Here is a 22,934-nt window from a genome sequence, read left to right on the forward strand (position 1 = left end):
AGATAACAAAACTCAACAGACAGAAACATGCTGCTGCACCCTTACTGTATTTCAACATATCTTTACAAGCTGTCTGTAAATCTCAGAAGAGATTTTAAGATGCGATTTTATAACTCCCTATGGACTGAGGCAGAGTCTGAAACCAAGACACTGTGCCTTTCTGTTCACTCCCAAGTCTAACAGAGTCCAGGGTTTGTATTTATCAAATGTCTCAGACTCACTCGGAGCAATCACACCAACAAGAGGCCGACCAGGGCTAAAAATAAACACAGCTCAGAGTTGAACACTGGATGTGAATGGCATTTCCATTTCAGAGGAATAGGACACGTCATCTTTGAGATTGCAGTTTTGTGAGAGAAGCCCACAAATTGGAATTATAATGACATCTTGTAGTTCTTCCTGAAAGCTTCCTTTTCCGCTAAAGTTTCAAACACACACACAGAAGTAGCCTGATAATCAGACTGAACTGTCAGTTCATTTCGCCTCATTCTGTACGAATTGCTGAACAAATCAGAGATGTAGGCAGCGATTCAGAGGCTAAGACAGAACTACATCCTTACAGTTTCAAAATTATTTACTTAGCAAAAGACTTACAAGCTTTCACAATCTGTCACCTGCTTTTTCTGAATGGCCAACACTAACTGACATTGAAGTATTGGTGTTTTTAAGGCTGCAGCCTTGTCTGCTTTTTATTATAAGACGTTTATGCACTGTGTGTCCTTGATGAGAATATTTGCGCCCTTGCTTTGAGTAGTAGAGATAGAAGTGAATCTGCATATTGGTAGAGGCACAGTGAAGCTAATCAAAGGTTGGTTTATGACTCTACTGATGGTACTACGAAGGATCACAATTGTCCCAGTTGTGTAGCAGAATTATTCCTGTTGCCAGAAAGTGTCAAGCAGGAAAAGAAAAAAATTGGATTTTGATGGAGAGAACCAAAGTTAATTTTGTGGACAAAAAGGATTTGCAAAGAGGCGTTCCCTCCTCGGCCTAATAGAATAATTCAGTTTTGTGATGCTCTGCTCTGACACTTGAAAAATATGAGCTCATCTTGGTCATCCATCCCAAAGCAACCTCTTTTAAATCACTTAAGAAAACAAATGCATGCAATTTTCTTTTAGCTATTTGCTCCTTTAGTCATACTTAATTCCTTTTTATACAACACTGTGTACCACTGTTCTATGATGTACTGAATTAATCAAGTGTAGTTGTAATATTAGTACTTTGGAAGTGCTGTATCAGGGAAAAAATACATTTCTAGACATTCTTTTATTGATTATTCATTCAATTTATCACCAGGCAGGTAGTAAATCAAAACCCATAGGAAAGCTCCAGAGACTTCTTCAGCTCTGTGCTTCTGGCCAACATTAACTACTGTTAGAGCAGCCCTCGTTATGCATTGCAGCGACAGCATGGAGGACAGCCAGTGGAGACACTCACCCTAAAGAACTCTTTAGTGGAGCCTGAGTCTAACGTCCCATAGGCGATCTCTGTCTGCTTGGCAAGGTCCTCTGCGCTCTCTATCGGAGAAACCATCCTCTCCACGGTAAGGAAGGCGGCCAGGTTAGCCGTGTAGGAGGAGATAATGATGAGGGTGAAGAACCACCACACTCCTCCGACGATACGCCCCGACAGAGACCTGAGGGGGGGAAACAGAGCAGACAGACATGAGAGCAGGATGTTCAAATCTACAGAGTGGGGAAGAAGGATCTCTCTCCATTGTGTCTCCTGTGTTTGGCACATTATGAGCTCAGAGGTTTAGCTCAGACCTAGCACCTTAATTTGAGGAATTTTATACATTTGGAGAAAGTTAACCCATTAAGTGATGGGATCTGCAATATTATACGCTTCCCTGGTGCTCCACGCCAACACATTTTCACAGAAATTCATTTAAATGAAGAATCATTACCTCAATGTAGCTGATTATTTCTTTGAAAGTAATAATAAGCTTCATTAACTCAATACAACTGTGTCCATATTTAGTTTTGGAGCTAATTCAGGTGAGCAACCATGAGCCAAAAATGCTCGGCCAAAACAGCAGCCTAAATCCAGCAGGCTGCAGAATCATCCCAGACCTGTGACGAGTGCCAGAATCTGTCTAAGATTACAACTCTGGCTCAAAGTTAGCCTTACAATTACTATATTGTGTATGTTTTCTGTCTTTGATATTACAGAGCACTTCCTGGTCCTCAACTTGCAACTGTGAGTATTTTGATGTTTCAGGTAGTAGTGGTCAGTGGTATCTGTTGGTTTAAAGATGCAGGCAGTGTCTAGTGCAGACATTTGTTTGAACGTTTGATCTACTTCTTCTGTTGTAAATGTTATGCTATCCACCACAAATTTAGACCAGAGAGGGCAGAACAAGTCTGAAGTAAAAGCACCATGAGATTCTGTCTGCTATTGAAGTCAGGGAGTGATGAGCCAAACCGCTCCGTCAGACAGATACTCTCATCTTGCTCACTGGTCCTTAACCAATTCTTCACAGTTTTCACATCAGCGTAAAGGCTCTGACTTTAAATCCGCGCCTAGCAGTGCAACTCAGGGTTCATATATTTAAATGTTGCTATTCTCTCTGGTACCATCCCCTACTGCCACAATCACACACATATTCCACTGAATGTGCTGCTCTCAGATGAACTCACATTTCTCATTTCAAACGAGGATCCATTTGCATTGCATCACTGCACTGCAGATATACTGCTCTGCATTTATCCTAACATATTTTCATAGCTTATATTATGTATTTATTCTATCTTTCTGGCACTTTCAAGTTGTAAATGTTTTGTTTGTCATTTGCCCAGAGTTGCTATCACCAATTTGACTTCATCATCAAGATTTCTGGACAGATATTGATACAGTTGTATCTGTAAATGGCTTAGAATTGGGACAAATGTCAAGAATCACATCACATATGGTAAATGACTATATAGTACGCAGTAGCAGTTTCCATTCAAAACCTACATGTACTTTGGAGACATAATAATCGATTTATTGTGCTGTGTAGAACCACATCTCAGCAAATGTCTACTTCCTCTGTGCGTCTACAGTAGCATTGACTAAAGTAAGGCACAACTATAGACTTGGGTACCTGAGCTTATATTTAGCCTGCTCCATCAACACGGTCACTGTCAGATGCGGCTATCATCCGTCTCAATCCGCTAATGGGACAACTTACCATGCTGACATCCTGCTGAGCAGTTGGGAATCCACTGTATAGACAGTGACAAGCTAATTAGATGCACTGGACATTCACTGGTTTTCATTCAGAAACTCCAGTGTCTCTTAAACGCAATACTTAAAACTTATGTTAAATGAGTAATTGAGGAAATTAAAAGCACTCATTCATCTTCGCATCTGATCTTTCCTGTTAAATGATCATGTATATTTTTAGTGTTGTTACTAAATGTGTGCCATATTAGGTCTCTGTGTCTATCAGATGCTTCTTCTTAATGAATACTCTTAATCATAAGGTTGTTCTCTGTGTGTTTCACTAAAAAAAGAATACAACCTGATAGAATGCTAAATGTCCCACCATTAAAAACCCACATTTTCACGGTGGCACATCATTAATCACTCCATTCAATGTCTGACCCAAATCTGTAAAGAAATTGTCATTGTCATTGCACTTCAACCAGCTTCTCCACAATCTTCCAAAGTCCCCGAAGAAAGGATGACAGATGCAAGAATCCTTGAAGAAGAGGTCATAGACACCGCAACAGTGATGAGTATTGAAGAGATGGATGGTTGAATGAAAAGAGGGGATGACTGGATGGCCATGTATTGGGAAAATATGATGCAGTTATGGTGCTGATGATGGGTTTCCGTTCAAAATACATTATATGCACCAAGTTGATGACCGTAAAATGGAACATGCAGCAAAAACACGGTAGCCCTCCAAGAGTCAAGCAGCTACTTTGAATGAAATATAATGACCCCTGTGCATTTTACAGCCCTCAGCATGGTGGATATAAGTTATTTTGTGGATGTAAAGCATCACTGCCAGCATGCAGCTTCAAAACAAATGGATGCACAGAGGAGTGAGGTTTCAGAGAAAGAAATGGGAGGAAAGTGCAGTGAAGTGAAGCATGAGGTTAGGTAGAAAGGAGCAGTACCAAAGCTCAAAATAACCTATATGCACCATGGCAGGATGGAGATGTATGTATATGGGACTATAAAATGCAGAGAGATGATGAGGACAACTGAGAGGTGACGGAGAGTGAACACAACAACCAACCTTGGTGAGATATCGCATCCTTGCTGCATGAAGGCACCCAGGGAGAACCACAGGCTATTAAAAATCCCAAAGTCGTTTGGCGGGTCTGGGGGGCTCTGAGGGTCTTTGACCTCATCGTTTTCGTCCAGATGCCACTCATAAGGGCTGAAGCGGCTCACCAGGAAGAGCACCACACTCACGCCGATATAGGCAAAAACTATACACATCCAAATCTCATAGGCCAGTGGGTCCAGGAAGGAAAACACCCCGGGCTTGGACTTTTGAGGCTTCTTAATCATAATGGAGATGCCCAAGCTCATAAAGGGCTTAGAGAAGTCTATCACTTCTTCCCGTACCAACGTTATAGTTAGAGGAGCCACGGCTATGTCAGCTCTCTGTGAAAATGGAAACAGGCACACTGGAGTTAGTCCTACAGAACAAAACGATAAATAAGCATAAGCATAAGTAAATAAGCATAAGCATAAATAAGTGTAAAACATTGATTTACTCAAGGAAATATTGATAAACCCAAAGAAAAAACCCTGACTATCTATAAGTCACGCTGTCTTATAATCACATATACATAGCCAGGCACTCAGCCTTAAAGCGAATTCACAAAACAGATTGGACACAGAGAAATGCAGCAGTTTAGAATATACTAAATAGCAGACCTGTAATAAAGCCTGTGAGAGGGAATCTGCCATTTGAAAATGAGTCACTCAGCATTTGTGTTGGCTAATGTCTTTGTCTCGATCCAAATCTCCTCCATGAATCAAGTGGAGGGTTGGAAGACAGAGGTGGAAGAGCTTATGTAAGCAGTCCATGAAATGTGAATCAGCCTTGTTAAATTCACCTCCATCAGATCTTCTGCAACGCCTGACAGGCTCATCAATTAGTATCTCAGTCAACGTTTGCAGCGAGACGCTTTGAATAGAGAGCGGTATTGTAACTGAACTTCAGGATTTATATCTTTAGTTAGGAGGAGGTCCAAAATCAGAGGACTAGTATGAGTTAATTTACATCTTAATTAATGACAATACAAAGTCAGTGTTGTTCCATTTCAATTATTCCAGGGGTGTGGGTAATCTCTTTCTGTATAATACTGGGATGGCTGCGGGAGAGCCGAGCGCTCTATAAAATAGTCATAACAGCAAAATCTACAGGTGTAGAAACCTGCACTAAAACACTGTTTGCATGCAGATTTTCTTACATTCCGGTCCACCGAGTGTGCGATTTTGAACATTATTCATTCAGCAGCTGTGGTCTCATAAAAGATGCAAATCATCTTGTTAAAGCCAGTTCAAGTGTGAGTGAGCCATGAGATGCATGGTAAAAACGAGTCTAGGCGATTTTACGGTTGATGAAGGAATTTCCAAAACTCACTCAGCTGACTTTGACCCAAAGTACAACATGTATGATTTTTTCACATGATTATCGTTTAATTATCAGGTGTAACACAGCTATAAGAGGTATTATACTATAGGCTTCTTCACCAGCTGCTGCCATCTTTACTACTTTAAGACACCGGCTTTCACATGAAGGTATGGAGTAATTCATTTGGCCAACGAGAAGAGGCTGAGTGAAATTGATCAGATGTGATATTTTACATGATAATATTCACTATATTCTTGCATCGCATGTACGTGGTTTGAAAATGGACTGAGTGAATCTTCTGTTCAAATGTGCATTAGAGGATACTTCAGATGTTTCACAATTATCTGAATAAATCTGAGGGTTAAGTAGCAGGAAACAATAAAAGATTAACAGTTAACCCCCTTCCCTCTTATGAGCTACACAGGAGGACTGATACTTACCCCATAAACCAGTTCACCCACCATCCCGTTCCAGGTCTTGGTCTCTGGATCTCTGGCTCCGTACTTCCCATCCGGAACTACTGACAGCTTATATCTTATCCCCACATGTTTTGCAATTTCAGAAGCTAAATCGACACAGTAGCCTTCATATCTGTCATTCCCATCCATCTGCATATAGTTTTTCTTGTACATCACATACGGAGCTTCCTGTTAATTAGACATAATTTTGAGTTCATTGTAAAGACAGCACACATTCACAGTGGCCAGACCGCATGGGTCACACAAGGCCTTGATTGGTAGTGTAGCATGCACACATGCCAGGGTGACACACAAACAGACGTGGGGGGACATAAAGAGACAAACAGAGCAGAGGCTAAAAGGATCTACACAGCATCAGTTACAGGCACGTTATTGGGAGACAGACAAAAAAAAGCGGGCCGCTGCAGGAGTAAAGAGGCCAACTGGGCCAGCAGGAGGAGTTAAGCATCTAACACATATAAGGGAGGCAAAGCAGGATGTCAGGACTCCCTCATGCTAACCTCATCCACAATTTAAATCTGTGGAAATGGGTGATAGGCGGAGGGTGGAGGGGGTGGGGGGGTTGCATGTGCTTTGCATCAGCGTGGCACAAGAAGGAGGACAAGCTGAATGGAGCACTTTTCCGGTTCATAAAGTAAACGTCAGTGACCGCAGAGAGCTAACAGACACCAAGCACATGGAGTTTAATTTGTTCATCAAACAAATATTAATATGTGCAAAAAACGCGTGAGCCACATCAGAAGAGTAACTGTATGACCAAATAAAAATGTCATACTGATTAAATTTTCTTCTCATTCATTACTATCATGACAATAAAATAATCTGCTTGTTGTCTTGATTCTATTGTTTGACTTTTCCACATCACCTCTGTGCCTTGGATTTCAATAAAATATCAGGTAATTCCTCCAAAAAGTAAAACATGTTTGCCGTTAAACCTTCTTTAGATGAACTGATGTCACCTTGGGGATATTCAACAATGGTGATTTACTTTGTTGTTTGGCATGAACATGTTTTTCAGAGGTTACTTGACTTACAATAGAAGTCATCTTCAGAGGAGACTGTTTTCATATTATACAGAAGATTTCCTCCTTGGTTGTTCAAAACTATTCACTCTTTAACTTCTCTTCCAGTCTGCAGTCATGTACAATGTTATAAAAGACAAAATGAAAGAGTCGTATTCCTGTAATAACAGGATGACCTTTCATCATATATGGCACTTTCTTTTAAAGTTATGGAATGTGGCAAAGCAACATGAAGTTAATGAACGTGACTGTGATGCATCTAAAATAAGAGTTGTCTTTATTCAAACCAAAGGCATGCCTGGGAGTGAGAAAATAATGCAATGACACTACTCTGCAGTTTTTCCTTCCTCACTCTAAATACTGCTGTACTTCCTGCATGGTCATGAGGATTATGAGTTTCTAGACATTGAAATGAGAATGTATGACTATCACATTCTGAATTTGCCTAAGATGAAAACATAATAGGCAAAGTCAGAAGGAACGAGAGGCCATGGTTTTAAATGTAAGATAAGGCGCACCTTATCTTACATTTAAAAATGGCTGATGATGACTAACCTGCGATCACTGTCTATAACTAGTCTTACTAGCACTGCATCTGACCCTGAGCCTGATATACCGTGAGCACTGGTTTTAGAGATACCTACATTACAATTCAACAAGTCTTTAGGTTAGTTGAAGTAATCTTAAACAAAGGGATAAACAGCCAAAGGTTGTAGCCTTTGGTTGTTTATGTCCTCCTTATGTGTGCAGATCATTTCATGTCTCCAGTGAGACACAGCTGGTTTACCCCGGCATCACTGACACTTTACTTAATGAGAGGGAAACATTTTTACTTACGTATGCACTCAATGTGAATACGATGGTGTCTATCGCTATAGTTATTGTTACCAAAGCCGTTATTGTGATGTCACTACTACAACAGCCCACTGTAATATAAAAAAACCAAAATGCTTTGGCACCCACACGGATACAGTTGAAACACTCTTTGTGAATCGACTGTTTCAACATGTAGTGAGTGGATGGAAAGCAACTGAAAATAAAATTATTCTACCCTCCCAGGACAGATTGCAACAATGGACACCTTGACCTTGAGTGGCAGAAATCTTAAGGTGAAACACTTAAAACCTGCTTGAGAGTGTACCATAATAGTAGTGACCACAATTGTTCGGTTTTCCACAGAAGAGGACTCGTTGGTGACTTGCTGATCCATAATATATACAAATTTTTCGTACTCATTCCAGTAGCCGATCTGAAAACGACACAAAGGTTCACAGTTATTACGAGAAGCAGAAAGAAATTTTTTACAGGACAGCCTCCAAGTACGAGTTGGTCGACTCTATCTGTACAGCAGGAGACAGTGTTGGTTTTTGCCTGATGTATGATTTTATAAAAAGCTTGTAGTGGTGCTTCTCACTTCACCTGGGCTACACTTCAGCAGAGTAGGTGTAAGCTATTCCTGGCTCAGCAAATGTTCTCTTACATAACAAGAAAGCAGCATCAGTAGAGCACTCGACGACTGATAAAATTAATTCCAGCAAGACAAACCTAATAGTCTAAATGTACCTTATCTAGCCAGTGCAGTAGGTTGTTCTACTTTTCTATTAATAATACGCATAGCACACACAGTACAATCAAACACAAAAACAAACACTGGCCTGTGTCTACTGAACCTGAGATGATTCCAGTAGCTGCATTATGTTTATTTCTGTTACGCTCGGATGTATTCGGCCAAGACAAAGTCAGTGTCTCCCACTTCTGGTCGCTATGATGCACAGTACTCACTCTGTTGTCACTGCAGATTGTCTCACACTGAGTTTGGATGTGCAGGCCACAGTGATGTATGTTGCCCTGTGAGCTGAACTATGTGGACAGTATGGGGCCACTTCCTTTTGGTGCCAGCTTTTGTGGGGACCTCTGTCAGAGTCCAGGGTCATGCAGCTAGCCAAGCCACAGCACTGTTGGTCTGTGTGTGTGTGTGTGTGTGTGTGTGTGTGTGTGTGTGTGTGTGTGTGTGTGTGTATGTTTGTGTTTTCAGACAGCATTGTTTTTGCCTTTGGCCTGAGCAATTACAGCAGAGCACTCAGGGATAATGTGGGTGCAGTATTTGGAGATATATCAATGTAAAAGTCCAGCTGAAATTCAAAAAGTTCTTACTTTTTGCTGTCAAAAATCATTAAGAAAGTTATTTTCAAATATATTGTTAATAGTTTTCTATTATAAGTATGGAAAACTTTGCACATATATCAGAAGTAACCTTTTAGCCTCCAAGCCTCGGAGGTTGGCAAGTCTTTGTTTGTGTCAGACTTGCTGCAGACTGTTAACTGTAGCTTATGCACTAATAAGGGTAAAGGCAGTGTTTTGTTAGTAGTATTGAAAAAATGACATAATCATTCAGCATCTAAACTAACAGACATTGACAAGTGCTACAGCTGTCACGCTAACTAGTTAAATGACTTTTCTGAGTGAGTGCACTTCTTCCCGGTTGATGTTTGTTTGCTAGTTCGTTAAACAAGCCAAGGCACAGAACGAGATGTGTCCATGCTTGTAGACAAAATGGACACAATGAAGCTCAAAGCTAATGTGTGCATTGGCTCACAGTTCTTAGCTCTTTTTTTATGTGTGTGTAAGGCTTATATGTATTTGAATGTAGTGTAAAATAAAATGCTTAAATTGTATTGGTTTTTATTGGATATATGACCAAAAATACAGACATAAATTTCCTCACTTTGGATACTGACTTCCTCGAAAGAGGACAAAGGACATCTAATTTACGGAGAAGATTTTTACACTGTAACATACAGTTAACTTTAATGCTACAGAGGCAGGTGAATATGAATACTGCTGCTGGGACTGAAGCAGTAAAACCTGCCTTACAAGAGCTACTAACCCACCTAGCAGCTTCATTATAGTGAGGTTTAATCGAGTGCTTTGCTGTGATGGAGGTTTAAAAGCCATGTCAGAGGATTTCCTTGAGGAAAATTCTGAAAACTCAATTGAACTTTAAAAAGTCACATTTAAATAAACAATGCATATACACAAAATATCAGCTACTTATAATCTTGCAAAGCGAGCCCACAAATTCTACTTTGCTTGTTATTGTCTGCCTTGCCTCCATAGGCATTTGCTTGATATCACAAGTGATTGACAGTTCTGGGTTTCATTCAGTCATCAACGTGAATCCTTCAGACACCAGAGGGGACAGATGCACCACTCGTTGGGCACTCAGCATCAAATTTTAAAGTTGGAAACAAATGGCAGCTCTTTTGGAAACAGCTGTAATAAATGATGGACCATAATCTGTTTGTGAATAAGTGTGAGGCAATACTCTGCAGTAGCAGAGAAATGTCTCATTTTGTAGTTACAACATGAAGTTTAAATAAATGTTCATGATGTTTCCGAGTTTTGAGCTATGTCCTCTTCTAAACTACCACTCCCCAAAAGTTTGTAGACTGGTTTAGCTTCCATCTGCAGGGCTCGACTGACTCTCAGTGAATGTTTTCCAGATTAAAATCTCAGAGGGGATGTGAGCTCACACGATTTGGGCTGGCTTTGCAAGACTTGGGCTGCTGGCAGCTTCCATCCAAATCAGAATCAACGCTACTACTCGTGTACTGCCAACATGCCAAGAGAAAGTAAAATCCATATCACAGAGCTGCTTAGAACTGTATTTATGTTTGTTGTTTTTATTCAAAACATACAGTGTTAATATCTATAACATATGTTAATCCTGTTTAGAGTATTTCATTACACATTAATTAAATTATGATAGATGTTTCCGGGGCTGTGTGCTCACTTACCTTTCTGGGGCCCCCAGACTTCATCTCGTAAACATCAATTGTGTAATTAGATCGTCGGCCAAATGTGTCAAACTGGATGTTTCCTGTCATACCTTGTACTTGGACCTGTCAGGCACCAAGAAAAGAATGATAACATCTGTTCCTAACATACAGCAAGCAAGCAAACTCCATATGAAAACACATCTTAATATATATAAGGTGCATTTCGGTTTCCCATGTGCTGTCTGTTAAATACATATTTTTATTCTATTTTTGGATCAATCAAATCAATGTGGAGGCGGAGCAAGTCTGTAACATTATGCAAAAACAGAGACTGATTTTTATAGCAAGGGAAACACTGCTTTCACTATTTGCTGAGACAAAGAGATGATTCAGTCAGAATGAATGAGTTTACTAATCACTAAATGGTTAATTTGCTCACATTGTAGTAGAGAATGGGCATATTTAAAAAATAATACAGCTCTAATATGCTATATGGAAAGACATGAAAATGTTAAAGCACTTACAGCAAATCAGATGCTTTAAAAAAGTTACATTTCTACCCAATATTGGTTATAAATAATATGGTGATATTTGTAGGTTATGGTGGCTTAGTGTTTAGTGAAGATTTAACAAGAAGCACACTAATTTAATAATCATACAATGAAGATGAAATCAATAACTTGTGAAATGAAGAGTGAGATAAAGCAAAGTACTAAAAAGTTAATAAAAAAGCAGAGCTGTTTACAGAGACATTGAACGCCCTCAGCCCTACCATTTTCAGGGCTCTCTCTATGTCAATGCCTTGACTCCAGGGCACAGCGGGGTTTGCAAGGCAGTCGCCGGCGCTCCCCCTGCGAGAGACGTCCACTCGCTGCCGCCGAAGGTAACGGAAGGCCTCCGCGATCACGAGGATGGCATCGTGGGTCAGCGCCGATGTGTACTGTGACAGGCCACAAGAAACCCCAATGACGCAGCAGTGACATCATGCAGACCCAACACAGCACTGCACTGCTATCACAGCAAGGTTATTAACTCCGCAGTAGTCCTTGGTATACATAGAGAGCAGTGCTGCTGATGTAAAGAGCAGGAAAATCAAAGCCTCACATCATGATTGACATAAAAATTGCACAAGTATGAAAGCCGTCTCTATTCAAGGACAAGCAGGTGACAAGTTATTTAAGCAACGTCTCACTGAAAAGATTCAGATTGACATATTTTCTCTGGTTTCAGCAGAGTTGTATTAGCTTCAAACTTGCAGGAGGAGCAGGGAGAGAAAAAATATCTTTGAAGATGTTAAATAAAATGTAACTGCCGCATCAGTAGCTATGCCTCACTGACCTTCAGTGGAGTGTTTTTGGCTTCTGGAAATTCTCTTTCATCCAGGCGCTCCCAGCGCTGGAGGAACTGCTGGACGATGGGGCTGTCTGGGTTGATGATCTGGAAGCCTGTGATGTTGGCTCCACCAGAAAAGACCCTGTCCAGGCTCATGTTAGAAAAACCCTGAGAGCAAAGAGCACAAGTGTCTGGAAGTGGAGCGAGGGATCATTAGCAACAAAGAAAAACATTTAGAAACTGCTTTAGCTTGCCCTTCATTAGCTTATATCTAGTTCTCTGTAATAGCTACGCTCTATTGTGTGTCTATCATCACTACATATTGAGAAGTTTGACTATACTACTGAGGCTGTTGCATGTGTTTGCACTGCATTGCATCACACTGAGCAGTGTTGTAGCTGGGTTTTATACTGAGTTGTGTTAGATTGTTTCATGTTGCGAGCCCTCACCAGGTTGGCGAGGATGTAGTGGTATCCTCTGCTGTTTTTTCCCGAGGTCACCACCTACAAGTCGCAGGAGGAGACACACAGTGAGTCACATCTCATAACACTGAGAACATTTAAAGGGCTGAGATTCCGAAATGACAAAGACCTTCAATTTCCTAACACGGAGTAGTTGGTAAAAAGAAAGAGGAGGCATTTTAGAGCGACATTTGCAAGGGCAAGAGGGAGCGTGTGAGAACATTCGTACGTGTGTGTGTGTGTTTGTGTGAGACACACGGAGCGAGGGGAGAAACTGTGATGACAGTGCTTGTTCCTTTCCATTAACTTCAACATGTAAAATAAGGTCAAGGCTCCAGAAAACCTTCCTCTCTCTTCTGCTGCTGCCTGTGTGCTCCACAGTCTGCCTCTTCCTGCTCCGCCTGTCTCAGTCGCACACTAGACTTAATTAAACCCAAAACGTTGTACAGCACCTGTACAGCAAGCAGACACACAGAACGCTGATTTCTTTAAACTTCTTCACCAGCCAAACCTCTCTCACTCTTTCACACGCACTCACTTTCTCTCTCCGTATCTCCCTCGGTTGGTTCTGATTCCCCATCGCAGAGTACAAAGCTTCAAAAAGATACTGTGTGGGTGGATAGTTGTTTTTTTCCTGTCTTTTCACTTTCTGCACTCCTACACAGTTTTGATAAGTATACTCAGGCACTGAAATCATCTAAATGTTAAATGTCCAGAGTGATAGTGATATCATGTCGGAGAGATTTTATAGAGGACTTCAGTACAGATGAGAATGTTTACACTGAAACAAGGACATGCATCCCTGTGGTATATCCCTAGTGCTTTTTCTTTTTCTATATTTTTCTTTCAGGTCTGACGTACAATTACATAATAACTGTCCAGTTTCTTATTCAGCCTCAAACCTGTGCTTTCATTCACACCTGTACACTTTCAAACCCTCTGCATATTCCTGCTCCTTAATGTCTGGTAATTGTCCCTCAAGAGGGAACATCCTTGGTGCTCCAAGGTTGGCCCTACGACCGGCTAAAGCACTCTGAGAAATTTCAACAATAAATCTAATTACCTTCCTTTGTAATGTAAAATGATTTCATCGTGTTCCACATTTTGCTCGTCCACCCCTGACAGTGAAAGGCCCACATGCTGTGCTTTTTCCTCATAAGCAAGAAATCGTGGAATTTTTTTCTGCTTATTGTCTTCCAAATTGTTTTAAAAAGCTTTTCATTTGCTATTCATCCATGTGAGAGGGAGCCGCAGTGACCCAAGTGTAAGAACACAGCAAGCACTTAATGAAGCTGTAGTGCCTGGAGTGACTGGCTACAACTCCCATTTGTCACCAACACACTCAGGCAGAAAGCACAAGACTTCACACTTCTATATGAGCATCTAAAACTGACACCTCAACTGCTGTTTCTGACAGAAACCTCGTTTGGCTGTTAGAAAATAATCAACTGTAAACATTTATTGCTTACTGTAGCTACGAGGCACACGGAAAACAAACAATAATGTGGAAGTACTTCTTTTTTTTATTTGGCTGTCTACTGGAGGAGAGGTAAAAGTTATATTAAATGCAAAATACTCTGAAGGCACTTCATAAACACAAGGTATGTTTCTGGCTTTATTGAACTACATCATATGTTTAATGCTTCAAGCTTCTGCAGCCATGATTAAAATATTTCAAACATTTTATTCCTGAAATTTGAGAATGAGTGGAAAGCAAATGCATTTTAGCATCTAAATATAGACATTCATTGTGCATTTATTTATGCATTTATAGCAAGAATATCTTTTGAAGACAACCTGAAAATATTTTGACTTGTATGAAAAGGAAAGAAAATCCCCTGGCAGCTGCATCGGTAGTTGCCAGAGTTGGCAGTGAGCACAGATACTCTAAAGTTGGGAAATCTGGCTGGTAATTCAGAAAAAGGGATGATTCTGGGAGGTGGCTCTTGATCTTGTTTATTTACACAATCAATCAGTGAGGCAGAGACTGAAACAAATACATTTGCTTAAATTAAATTAACTGTGAGACGTTAACACAAAATATTCAGTTATTTTAATTAAAAATTGCATATTATAACAATTTCATCTTGCATTGTCAATGTGACTTAACTAGAGCATGTGGTGGCAATATGATTTTCCATTTTCTAAACTGATCAAGAAATTTAAATATCAGATGTGATCATTTAAAAAGTAAGTGGAAAATTCTCTCTCTCTCTTTTTGCATTTCTTTGTTCCTTTGGGCACTATTAAAAAAAAACTTGTAAAATAAATAAAACAGGACAAAAATATGAGCAAATAAAACAAAATATAACCTATGGGAAATAATAAATAACAAAAACAAAACAAAAATAACATTCAGCACAATCTTTGTACAAATAACACTCATCTGTGATTTGGTGCAGGAGCACAACAGAAGTTGCAGCACCGCCAGAGATCAGAGTAAAGATGTCCACAACCATTACTGTACGTAAATGTGTCTTTGCTGAATCAATATTACCAATATTGGCAGTATCACTCTGGTTTTTACCTATTTTGTCACTGTGTTTTCATTGTAAACATCTAAAAAAGTTAAACAAAATCATACTTATATAGTAATTAACTTATCATATATGTAAACGATACTACCTTTACTGTAAATAGACATCACAACTGATTGGTTGAGCAACTTCTTAAAAAGTTTTAGGTTATAAAACCATCAGATGTTTTTGAGGTAATGCATATACATTATTCTGCTCAGTAAACCCTTTAAAAATAAATTAAATCAGAAAAATATGATTTCTTTTGAAAACAAGTTACATTTACTTCCTGGAAGAGGCCCTCTGAAAAGGCTCTGAAAACCACAGTGGTTGAGCACTACACATGTTCTCGTACAGGATACTTTCATTTGGTTTGCTGTGGGATTTGCTCCATCTCTCTGTTGGCTGTGCTGCTCGGAGAAATAGCATCTGGGCATAACAAATATTTTTAGGATCCTGATGCTCCAGTTTCACGGTCCCCAGGGATAATCACTTTTTGTGAGTATGTGAAACCACCAGGACTCTGGAAGAGGTCAGGCACAACCGTCACTGGGACACTTTCATTGTCACAGGACTCATATCTTCCTCTCTGACAAAATCCATTTCTCACAAAACGGCTTCTTCAAACAGCTCGGGGGGAAGGGGGGGAGAGAAGACCTGCAGCCTGTAAGGGAGAAGGAACCTGCAGCACTGATTGTACTGACTGGCTCCTACATTTTTAATGCTCATTGAATGGAAATGATAGTCAAGGTGCCATGACCTGTCATCTGTTTTCTGCAGTTAATGTTCTCATCCGGCAACAGTTCAAAGCCTCGTGGAGTCCAACCAAGAAGGCTGAATCATATAAACATCGTATAAACACATTAGTCGGTTTTTATGATGGGCAATCAGTGTGTCTTATGATGAGAAAAGAAGACTGTGGAGCTTTTGGCCGCTAGCAGCACTACCAGGGTCTCTATTTTGAAACGTCAGACAGCTCTGGTAAGGAAAAGGATGACTGCAAGTTAGTAAACTGGAATGTAAACAATGCAGGTTTTGAAATATTTTTAAAAATGGCTTTGCAAATACTTGATGAGGAAGAAAATACATTCAATACCTTTGTTAGCCCTGAAGGACAGAACAGTACACAATGTGTTTGAATGAAAACATTACATAACAACTCCACAGGGTACCTTTAAAATCGTTATGCTAAGCTAAGCTAACCTACCTGACTACTGGCTGCAGCTTAGTATTTGAGATTGGTATCAATCTTCTCATCCAACTCTCTAGAAGAAAGCAAATACGCATATTTCCCAAAATGTCTAACTAGTCCTAACTTCAGACCAAAATCCAAAACTGTTACCAATCTAATCTCTAATCTCAAACCAATCTCTTACACTCAACACAGACAAATATCCTCGCACAGACTCATCTAGTATTCACCTCTTTGGTAAGGATAGAGAGAGAGAGAGACAAACAGAGAGAGAGAGAGAGAGAGAGAGAGAAAGAGAGAAGTTGTCCCCAGTCTCAATTATCTTTATTTGTCCATCCTCAGGGCTCCTCCTGCCCGCCCATCCGGACGAGCAGGTCTGTGCTGTGCTGTTTGAAGCGGGCCTGAGCCGGGCCGAGCTGCAGGACGATCAGCCTAAATATTCCTGTGGGAATCGACTCTAATTAAGCAGACTGGAGCCACAGCCCTGTGCAGAGCTGGATGTCTGCCCAAGTGCCTTCAAGAGGATTTGACTCTCTTCCCACTGATGGCGGCTTCTCTTTGTTACAGTAATTTGTCATCTGCCTTCCTCAGAACTGGAACGGGCATCCTAAGGTTGTTAACTGTCCCTTTTCACCAGTCAACTAATTATTGTTACGCTGCTCAAAACAGGGCAAAATGTGAGTGACATGGCTGTATATCAGTCAAACAATTCTCCAAATGCCCTATTGTTCTCTACAAAGCTGAATTTTTTAAAGGAAAGTAGTTGTGCCTCATTATGAAACTTCTGTCTGTCTGCTCATTATACTCACTATGTACAATATTTTAGACAGACTTTGATGAAACCTTGAAAATGTTGCATATCCTTCCTCCTTTCTAGTATTTAGTTCTAGGTATTAATATTGAAATTGTTATTACATGAAAAAACATGACCCTCATTCTTTATTGAAATAATTCCCTACAATACAAGTGCCTAAATTATAATTTTTTGCCAGTCTTGTTCCTGGGATGACTGTTTATTCCACTTGCAGTAGCCATCAGCTACACACTTCAGACCTTCACATGGTCTTCTTATTGAATGCCAATTTCAACAAAATAAAAAAAATGTGTGTGAAGTTATAATGTCTTTACTATCCTTGTTGCAGTTGTGCACCTGCCAATTCTCTTGCTTGCATGCGTTTGATGTTGTTTTTCATTTTGGGTTGCTTTTAACTCAGACGTCTCTAGGGTCTCCTTTGGATGCCTGGGCTACAAAGAAGAGTTTCCAAAACCTCCTCTTTTACAGTCAATGCTTCTCTTTTTCTAGGAGCAATATTTTCTCCTTTATAATCAAAGTGAAGAAAAGGGAAATTGTCAATGCACAGACAAGTATTATTGCTGTTCTGGTTTACTTGCACGACATTACAAACCTGCACATATACACTATTAATGCTGTTCTTTCGTCTTTATTTGTAGTTCAAGTTGAGGTTTCATACATGCACTCAATTGCAAACCAGCAAGGAAAGCTACGAAAAGAAAGGAAAAACAGAAAATATGAGTATTTTCAACCGTCATTAGCCATTATTTTAGTATGAGGTCAACTTATCAGAGCTGTGACAGATTATTTTTGGTTATAAATGCCGTCACAGTAATCTAGAAAGGTGCCAAAGAGTTCACTTCATAGCTTTGGGAGCTATGATTAAAGGCACCCTGTCTTTAGAGCCTTACAAACACACTAAATATATGTCAGACCTCCTAGAACATTAGCATCACATCACCCCCTGTACTCATGATGTGCATGTGTATCCTCAATACAAACAATACAAGGACCACCTTATAACAATCAAAGTATCCCTCGGGTCATAGAGTTACACACATACACATTTTTAGTGGACGTTGAGGTCAATTTAGGATAAATTCGGATAACTTGGGTGATCCCATAACTTTTCATTTAGCACCACCAGCAGGTCCAAATTCCAACTGCCAAGCGCTTTGGTTTATGACCAGATACCTGCAAATTATTACATAAATTAGCAAATCTTAGCATGCAAACAGGCTACAGATTAGCAAATCTTAGTAAATATTACTTTAGCTTGTGAGCTTTGTCACTGTGAGCATGTTAGCACACTAATTTTAGCGATTAGCTGAAAGCACACAAAAGTACAGCCTCAAACAACCTCTAACACTTTACATACTGTATATTTAGGACCGGGACAACCAAGGAACTCACAGTAACGGCGAAAAATCTCCCAGAGAAAACACAGAGAAAATATGCTTATGCTACAGAAACAGTTTTTATTTCATGCCATTAAAACCAAGGCCCACTCAAAGCAACAGACAAAACAACAATTCATACACATGATTAAATAACATCCACACAGATGTAATTTCATTCCAGTACAGCGTCTTGTTTTACTATGCTACTCTTGCAGTGTGGAATTCCAGTGCACCTCTGGGTGTTCAGCACTTCTCCTATTTCCCTTCACAGAACTAGACAGGGAGACTCACACTACATGGCTCAATTCCCACAAGCTTTTCCAGTCTTCTCTTTTTCTCCCTGTCTGTCCACTGTGCAGGAGGAGGCTGGAAGTGACTGGTCCTCTGGCAGCGATTATAAATCCTCTATGCTTCTATTATTGATGAGGAGCCTTAAAGGTGTTTATCTTTAAGGCTTTACTTTACTGAAGGGATGAGCAGAGTGATACTTGGAAAGGCGGTGAGAGAGCCAGCAGGGGAGAATTTATCAACAAATAAAGCGCTGTCACAAGTGAAACTACCATCACGACAAAAATAATTATCACAAAATGAATGATAGATGTCTGCTTATAAATTCATTTATAATGCACTGGAGATGCAGAGATTAAAGTCTGAATGCAATGCAGGTATAAAAATAATTGAATTGTTATTTTGATCATCATGGTGTTTATGAGATCTAATCCTAAACGCTGGTTGGAAATAAATCATGCCCAGAATGGTAGCTTCCTGATGCCTGAGTGATCTTGGTTGTGTTTGCTCACTCCTGCCTTTGTGAGAGATCTTCCCTCAGGCTAGGAGGGTAGGCTATTTATAGTAGGCTCATTGTTGTTGCTGTTATGGGACAGTGTGTCCTACTTACACTGGGAGCTGATATTACATTAAAGCAAGTGTTGATGTCACAGCTCATATGGAATCGTCCTCGAGAGACGCAGGCGTGTCTTGCCACTCTCAAGCATCTGGAGAGACACTTGTCTGACAGATGCTGCCTACACAGCCACCATTCACATTAATCCGCCACAGTAAAGAGATTAGGATCGGATCGGATCGCCCTGACGTGACACCAAGTGACCACCATTAACTGATTGGATAACCTGAATCTAATATGGAGGCAATTTGGGAACATTTGAAGAAATCCTCCATTTCAATGTGAAGGGCAGAGAAAAGCAAACTTCTCTTAATTAATGAAAATGTTCTGTGCTGTCACTACAAATATTCCCCCGCGTCAGAGGAAATGAAGACAGATCCGCAGCGAAGGTCAGAGTAAAACTCGTAAGGCCGGCAATAATGAAGATCATTACGTAGAGGGCAGAAGCCTTTACACACAGATATCTCAGCAAAGAACAGAAGGTTAAGATGTGCTCCAGATTAATGATTCAAATGAGCACACACAAGCAGAAAACAGGCCATATCTGAGGCCTTAATGTTTTTAGCAACACATTAGTCTGCTGAGCAGCTGTGCACAGTAGCTGCAATAGCCCCAAATGAAGGGAAACACACAACCTTTAGCTGTCTAATTGTCTAATTCTAATTGGTGACATTTTATTTGCCAAGGAGTCCTCATACCTGAACAGCAAGATCGGTCATTTGTCAATGACCACAAAGCGACTTGTGAGCATTTTTGAATCACTCCACTGTATGTTTAAGGCTCGGTTTCGAGACAGTTAAAACTACTTGGTTATGGTTAAAAGAAACCAACTAGTTTCCGGTGTCAAACTCACACACTCTGTATGCTGGACAATCGACCTCTCCCCTGACCTCTGACCTCTGCCCAAGTACTTAGTATAGTAATAACAATGTCACTCTATTTCTAAAAGAGAAATGGATGCACGATGTTGCTTGTCAAGAAAATGTAAACAGAGGTTGGTGTGAATGACCAATACTGTCATTCTTCGAGCGAGAATGGGCTCTAGTCCAGCACTGAAATATTGTTTTAACTTATTATAAGGGAGGCTATAATGTGTCACTGAAATGGCTACTTCAGTGTCAGTGCTAGTTTCATTTTAAGGTTGGGAGTAAGGTTAGGGAACAGGTAGGTGGAAAATTAGATTTTCTCTTTGTATAATTTTTTTTAAAATTGAATGTCATGCCTTCCATCCTGGGGTTTTGCTTACAATCTCTTACTAACTAAAGAAAGCAATTTCTTGATATATATGATCATATATACATATCATAGGTGGGTGTCAGGCTTTGATGAAACATGGTTACATACATTATGTACATAAGACATAAATGTACATTCCCAGTTTACAAGTGTTCCCACATTCATTCATCGTACTATCACACTAATTCACATACACCTCCCACCCCCTAGGAGGAGATATTATCAACATTCAACTACCCAAATAATAGTCCATCCATTTGCTAGAACCAAGTGCAGTAGACCACTGGTCATAATAAAAACAGATGAGAAATCCAGGCAACTGTTCAAATGCCCCAATCTGGAGAAACAATATACTTAAAAATTCATTTTCGAGGCAAATTGTGACCACATGTGCAACATGGCTTCTGATTCTCCAAATGAACACTAATGATCTTCCGAGTAAATACACAAATTTCCAGTTAACCCTCATTTAATACATTTTTGACTATAAAGTATTCTCTACTGTGCAGCCACAGTGCACACAGCATGTATTAGCAAACACTGAATCTGAATCAAGACTCATGTGGGAAAACTGTAGCTGAAGATCACCTAGGAAACAAGGATGAGGAGGCTGTTTAATTCCTCCACGTGAATTAAGCCCAGGTGACCTCAAACAACGTGCACACACACAAAAAAACCAAACAACAAATAACAAGCCTTAATTGAATGTACCCGTCTCGCCTGTTTTAAAATCATCTTCTAAATGAGAATGCTGAGATCTGAGGCAATCGTGATGCACTCCAGGTGTTTAGGGTAATAACGAAAAAGAAATGAAAAGTGGGGATCAGAGCAAGGAGAGTGCCTTATTTCAGAGGGTGTAAATGGAGATGGTGTTCAAAAGTGAGGAAACAAAGGAACATGCAGCGCTAGGAGGCTGAATAATTTAATGTATTTAAGGAAAGAAATGTTACGTGTGTTATCTTTCTCAAATCTAGCAGGCTGAACTAGTGGTGTGTGTGTTGGCTAATTACCTGCTCTAGTATGGAGTTGATCCTGTTCACTTCACAATCAATGAGAAAGCGTTTCTCCTGCCGGCGGTCCATCTCCTCGATGATGCGTCTGTACTCTGTGGGGTCCACAATGTTCCCCACCGAGCGAGCTGTCACCTGCCAGTTATTGGCTACGGCTGACTCCATGATGGCCTGGAGGATCGCAAAACCTGGGGGAACAGCGGGAGAAAGAGCTCCATCACAAAACATAAAAATCTTGTGTGCTGGAAATCCAAATAGCTGTAAAGAAGAGTTGCAAGGGCGTTCTGGCTTTCAAATGTTTAAAAAGCTTTAACTGAATTAATAAAATCATCCTGTACTTAGTAGTAGTAGTGCCTAGTTCTGAGTACCTGTCAAAATGGAGACAGAAATTGTCAACAGTATACAAGGTGTTGTCCAAAGGGACATTGAACATGCCTTTCAGAATGAAACAGGTTTGATCTGTATCCACTAGGATGTTATTCAAACAGTCCCCAGACAAGGAAATATGAATATTTGCTAATCATTTGTGACTTACTGTGCATGAATTACAAGCCCCTGCAATGTATGCATTTACAGTATGTATTTCTGCTGTCAGATACAAGATTAATTAGTCTTTTTTTTTTTTCTTTAGTTAATATCAGAGAGGCCTGACTAATGTTTCGGAAGATGATATAAGAGAAATTAGACAAAGCAGATTCAGGAATGAAGACGAGATGGAACAAGAGAGGTCGATACAGCCACAAAAGATTAAGTTAAAGCTGCGGTGCCGATTAAAAAGATAGAGAGGTTACAGAGCATAATTAACTAGCTATTAACTGGGAAATGGCTGCGTGTCCCATGGTGCCTTAGCAGTGTGTCACAGGAGGCCACCTCAGTTATCTCTTTCCTGCCTCACTGAGGAATTCAAATGTGCACATTTAAAGCTAATGATGACACAAGTAGATAGCAAAGACATGGCAATATGATGTGTCGCTCATAGCAAATGTGGTGAAATGGACTGCTAAAGAAGCAGTTCAGCGACCACAATTGGCGCAACTGAAAGGTATGTTTACTTTGCAGAGCTCACTGTGCCATGGGATGAATCTGTGAGCTGTATGAAAGGAAGAAGCTGAGCTAACAGTAACCTGGCTGAGCAGCGACACTGAAAAGCCACGATAAACCCGCAGGAATTTGAATATTTCCACTGACAGTTTACTACAGGGGTTAAAGATACATGCTCAGCA

General features: G+C 40.2%; 1 protein-coding gene across 6 annotated transcripts in view; it reads right to left on the reverse strand.

Moving 5' to 3' along the window:
• The window catches only part of LOC127364090 (glutamate receptor 3-like), a 69,480-nt gene that overhangs the window by 16,818 nt on the left and 29,728 nt on the right, over positions 1 to 22,934 (reverse strand). For all 6 annotated transcript variants that reach the window (XR_007884976.1, XM_051401244.1, XM_051401243.1 and 3 more), the window contains exons 4-12: positions 21,712 to 21,899; positions 12,649 to 12,702; positions 12,206 to 12,367; positions 11,640 to 11,807; positions 10,886 to 10,990; positions 8,230 to 8,337; positions 6,028 to 6,234; positions 4,235 to 4,608; positions 1,441 to 1,639 (exon numbers count right to left, since the gene is read on the reverse strand). Coding sequence is in view for 5 of the 6 variants with exons in the window: in XM_051401244.1 (XP_051257204.1) it covers positions 1,441 to 1,639; positions 4,235 to 4,608; positions 6,028 to 6,234; positions 8,230 to 8,337; positions 10,886 to 10,990; positions 11,640 to 11,807; positions 12,206 to 12,367; positions 12,649 to 12,702; positions 21,712 to 21,899 (1,565 nt within the window). In the remaining variant the exon portion in view is untranslated. The remainder of the gene's footprint in view (positions 1 to 1,440; positions 1,640 to 4,234; positions 4,609 to 6,027; positions 6,235 to 8,229; positions 8,338 to 10,885; positions 10,991 to 11,639; positions 11,808 to 12,205; positions 12,368 to 12,648; positions 12,703 to 21,711; positions 21,900 to 22,934) is intronic.

The sequence above is a fragment of the Dicentrarchus labrax genome, unplaced genomic scaffold (genome assembly GCF_905237075.1).
Source record: "Dicentrarchus labrax unplaced genomic scaffold, dlabrax2021, whole genome shotgun sequence".
Classification (NCBI taxonomy): Eukaryota; Metazoa; Chordata; class Actinopteri; family Moronidae; genus Dicentrarchus; species Dicentrarchus labrax.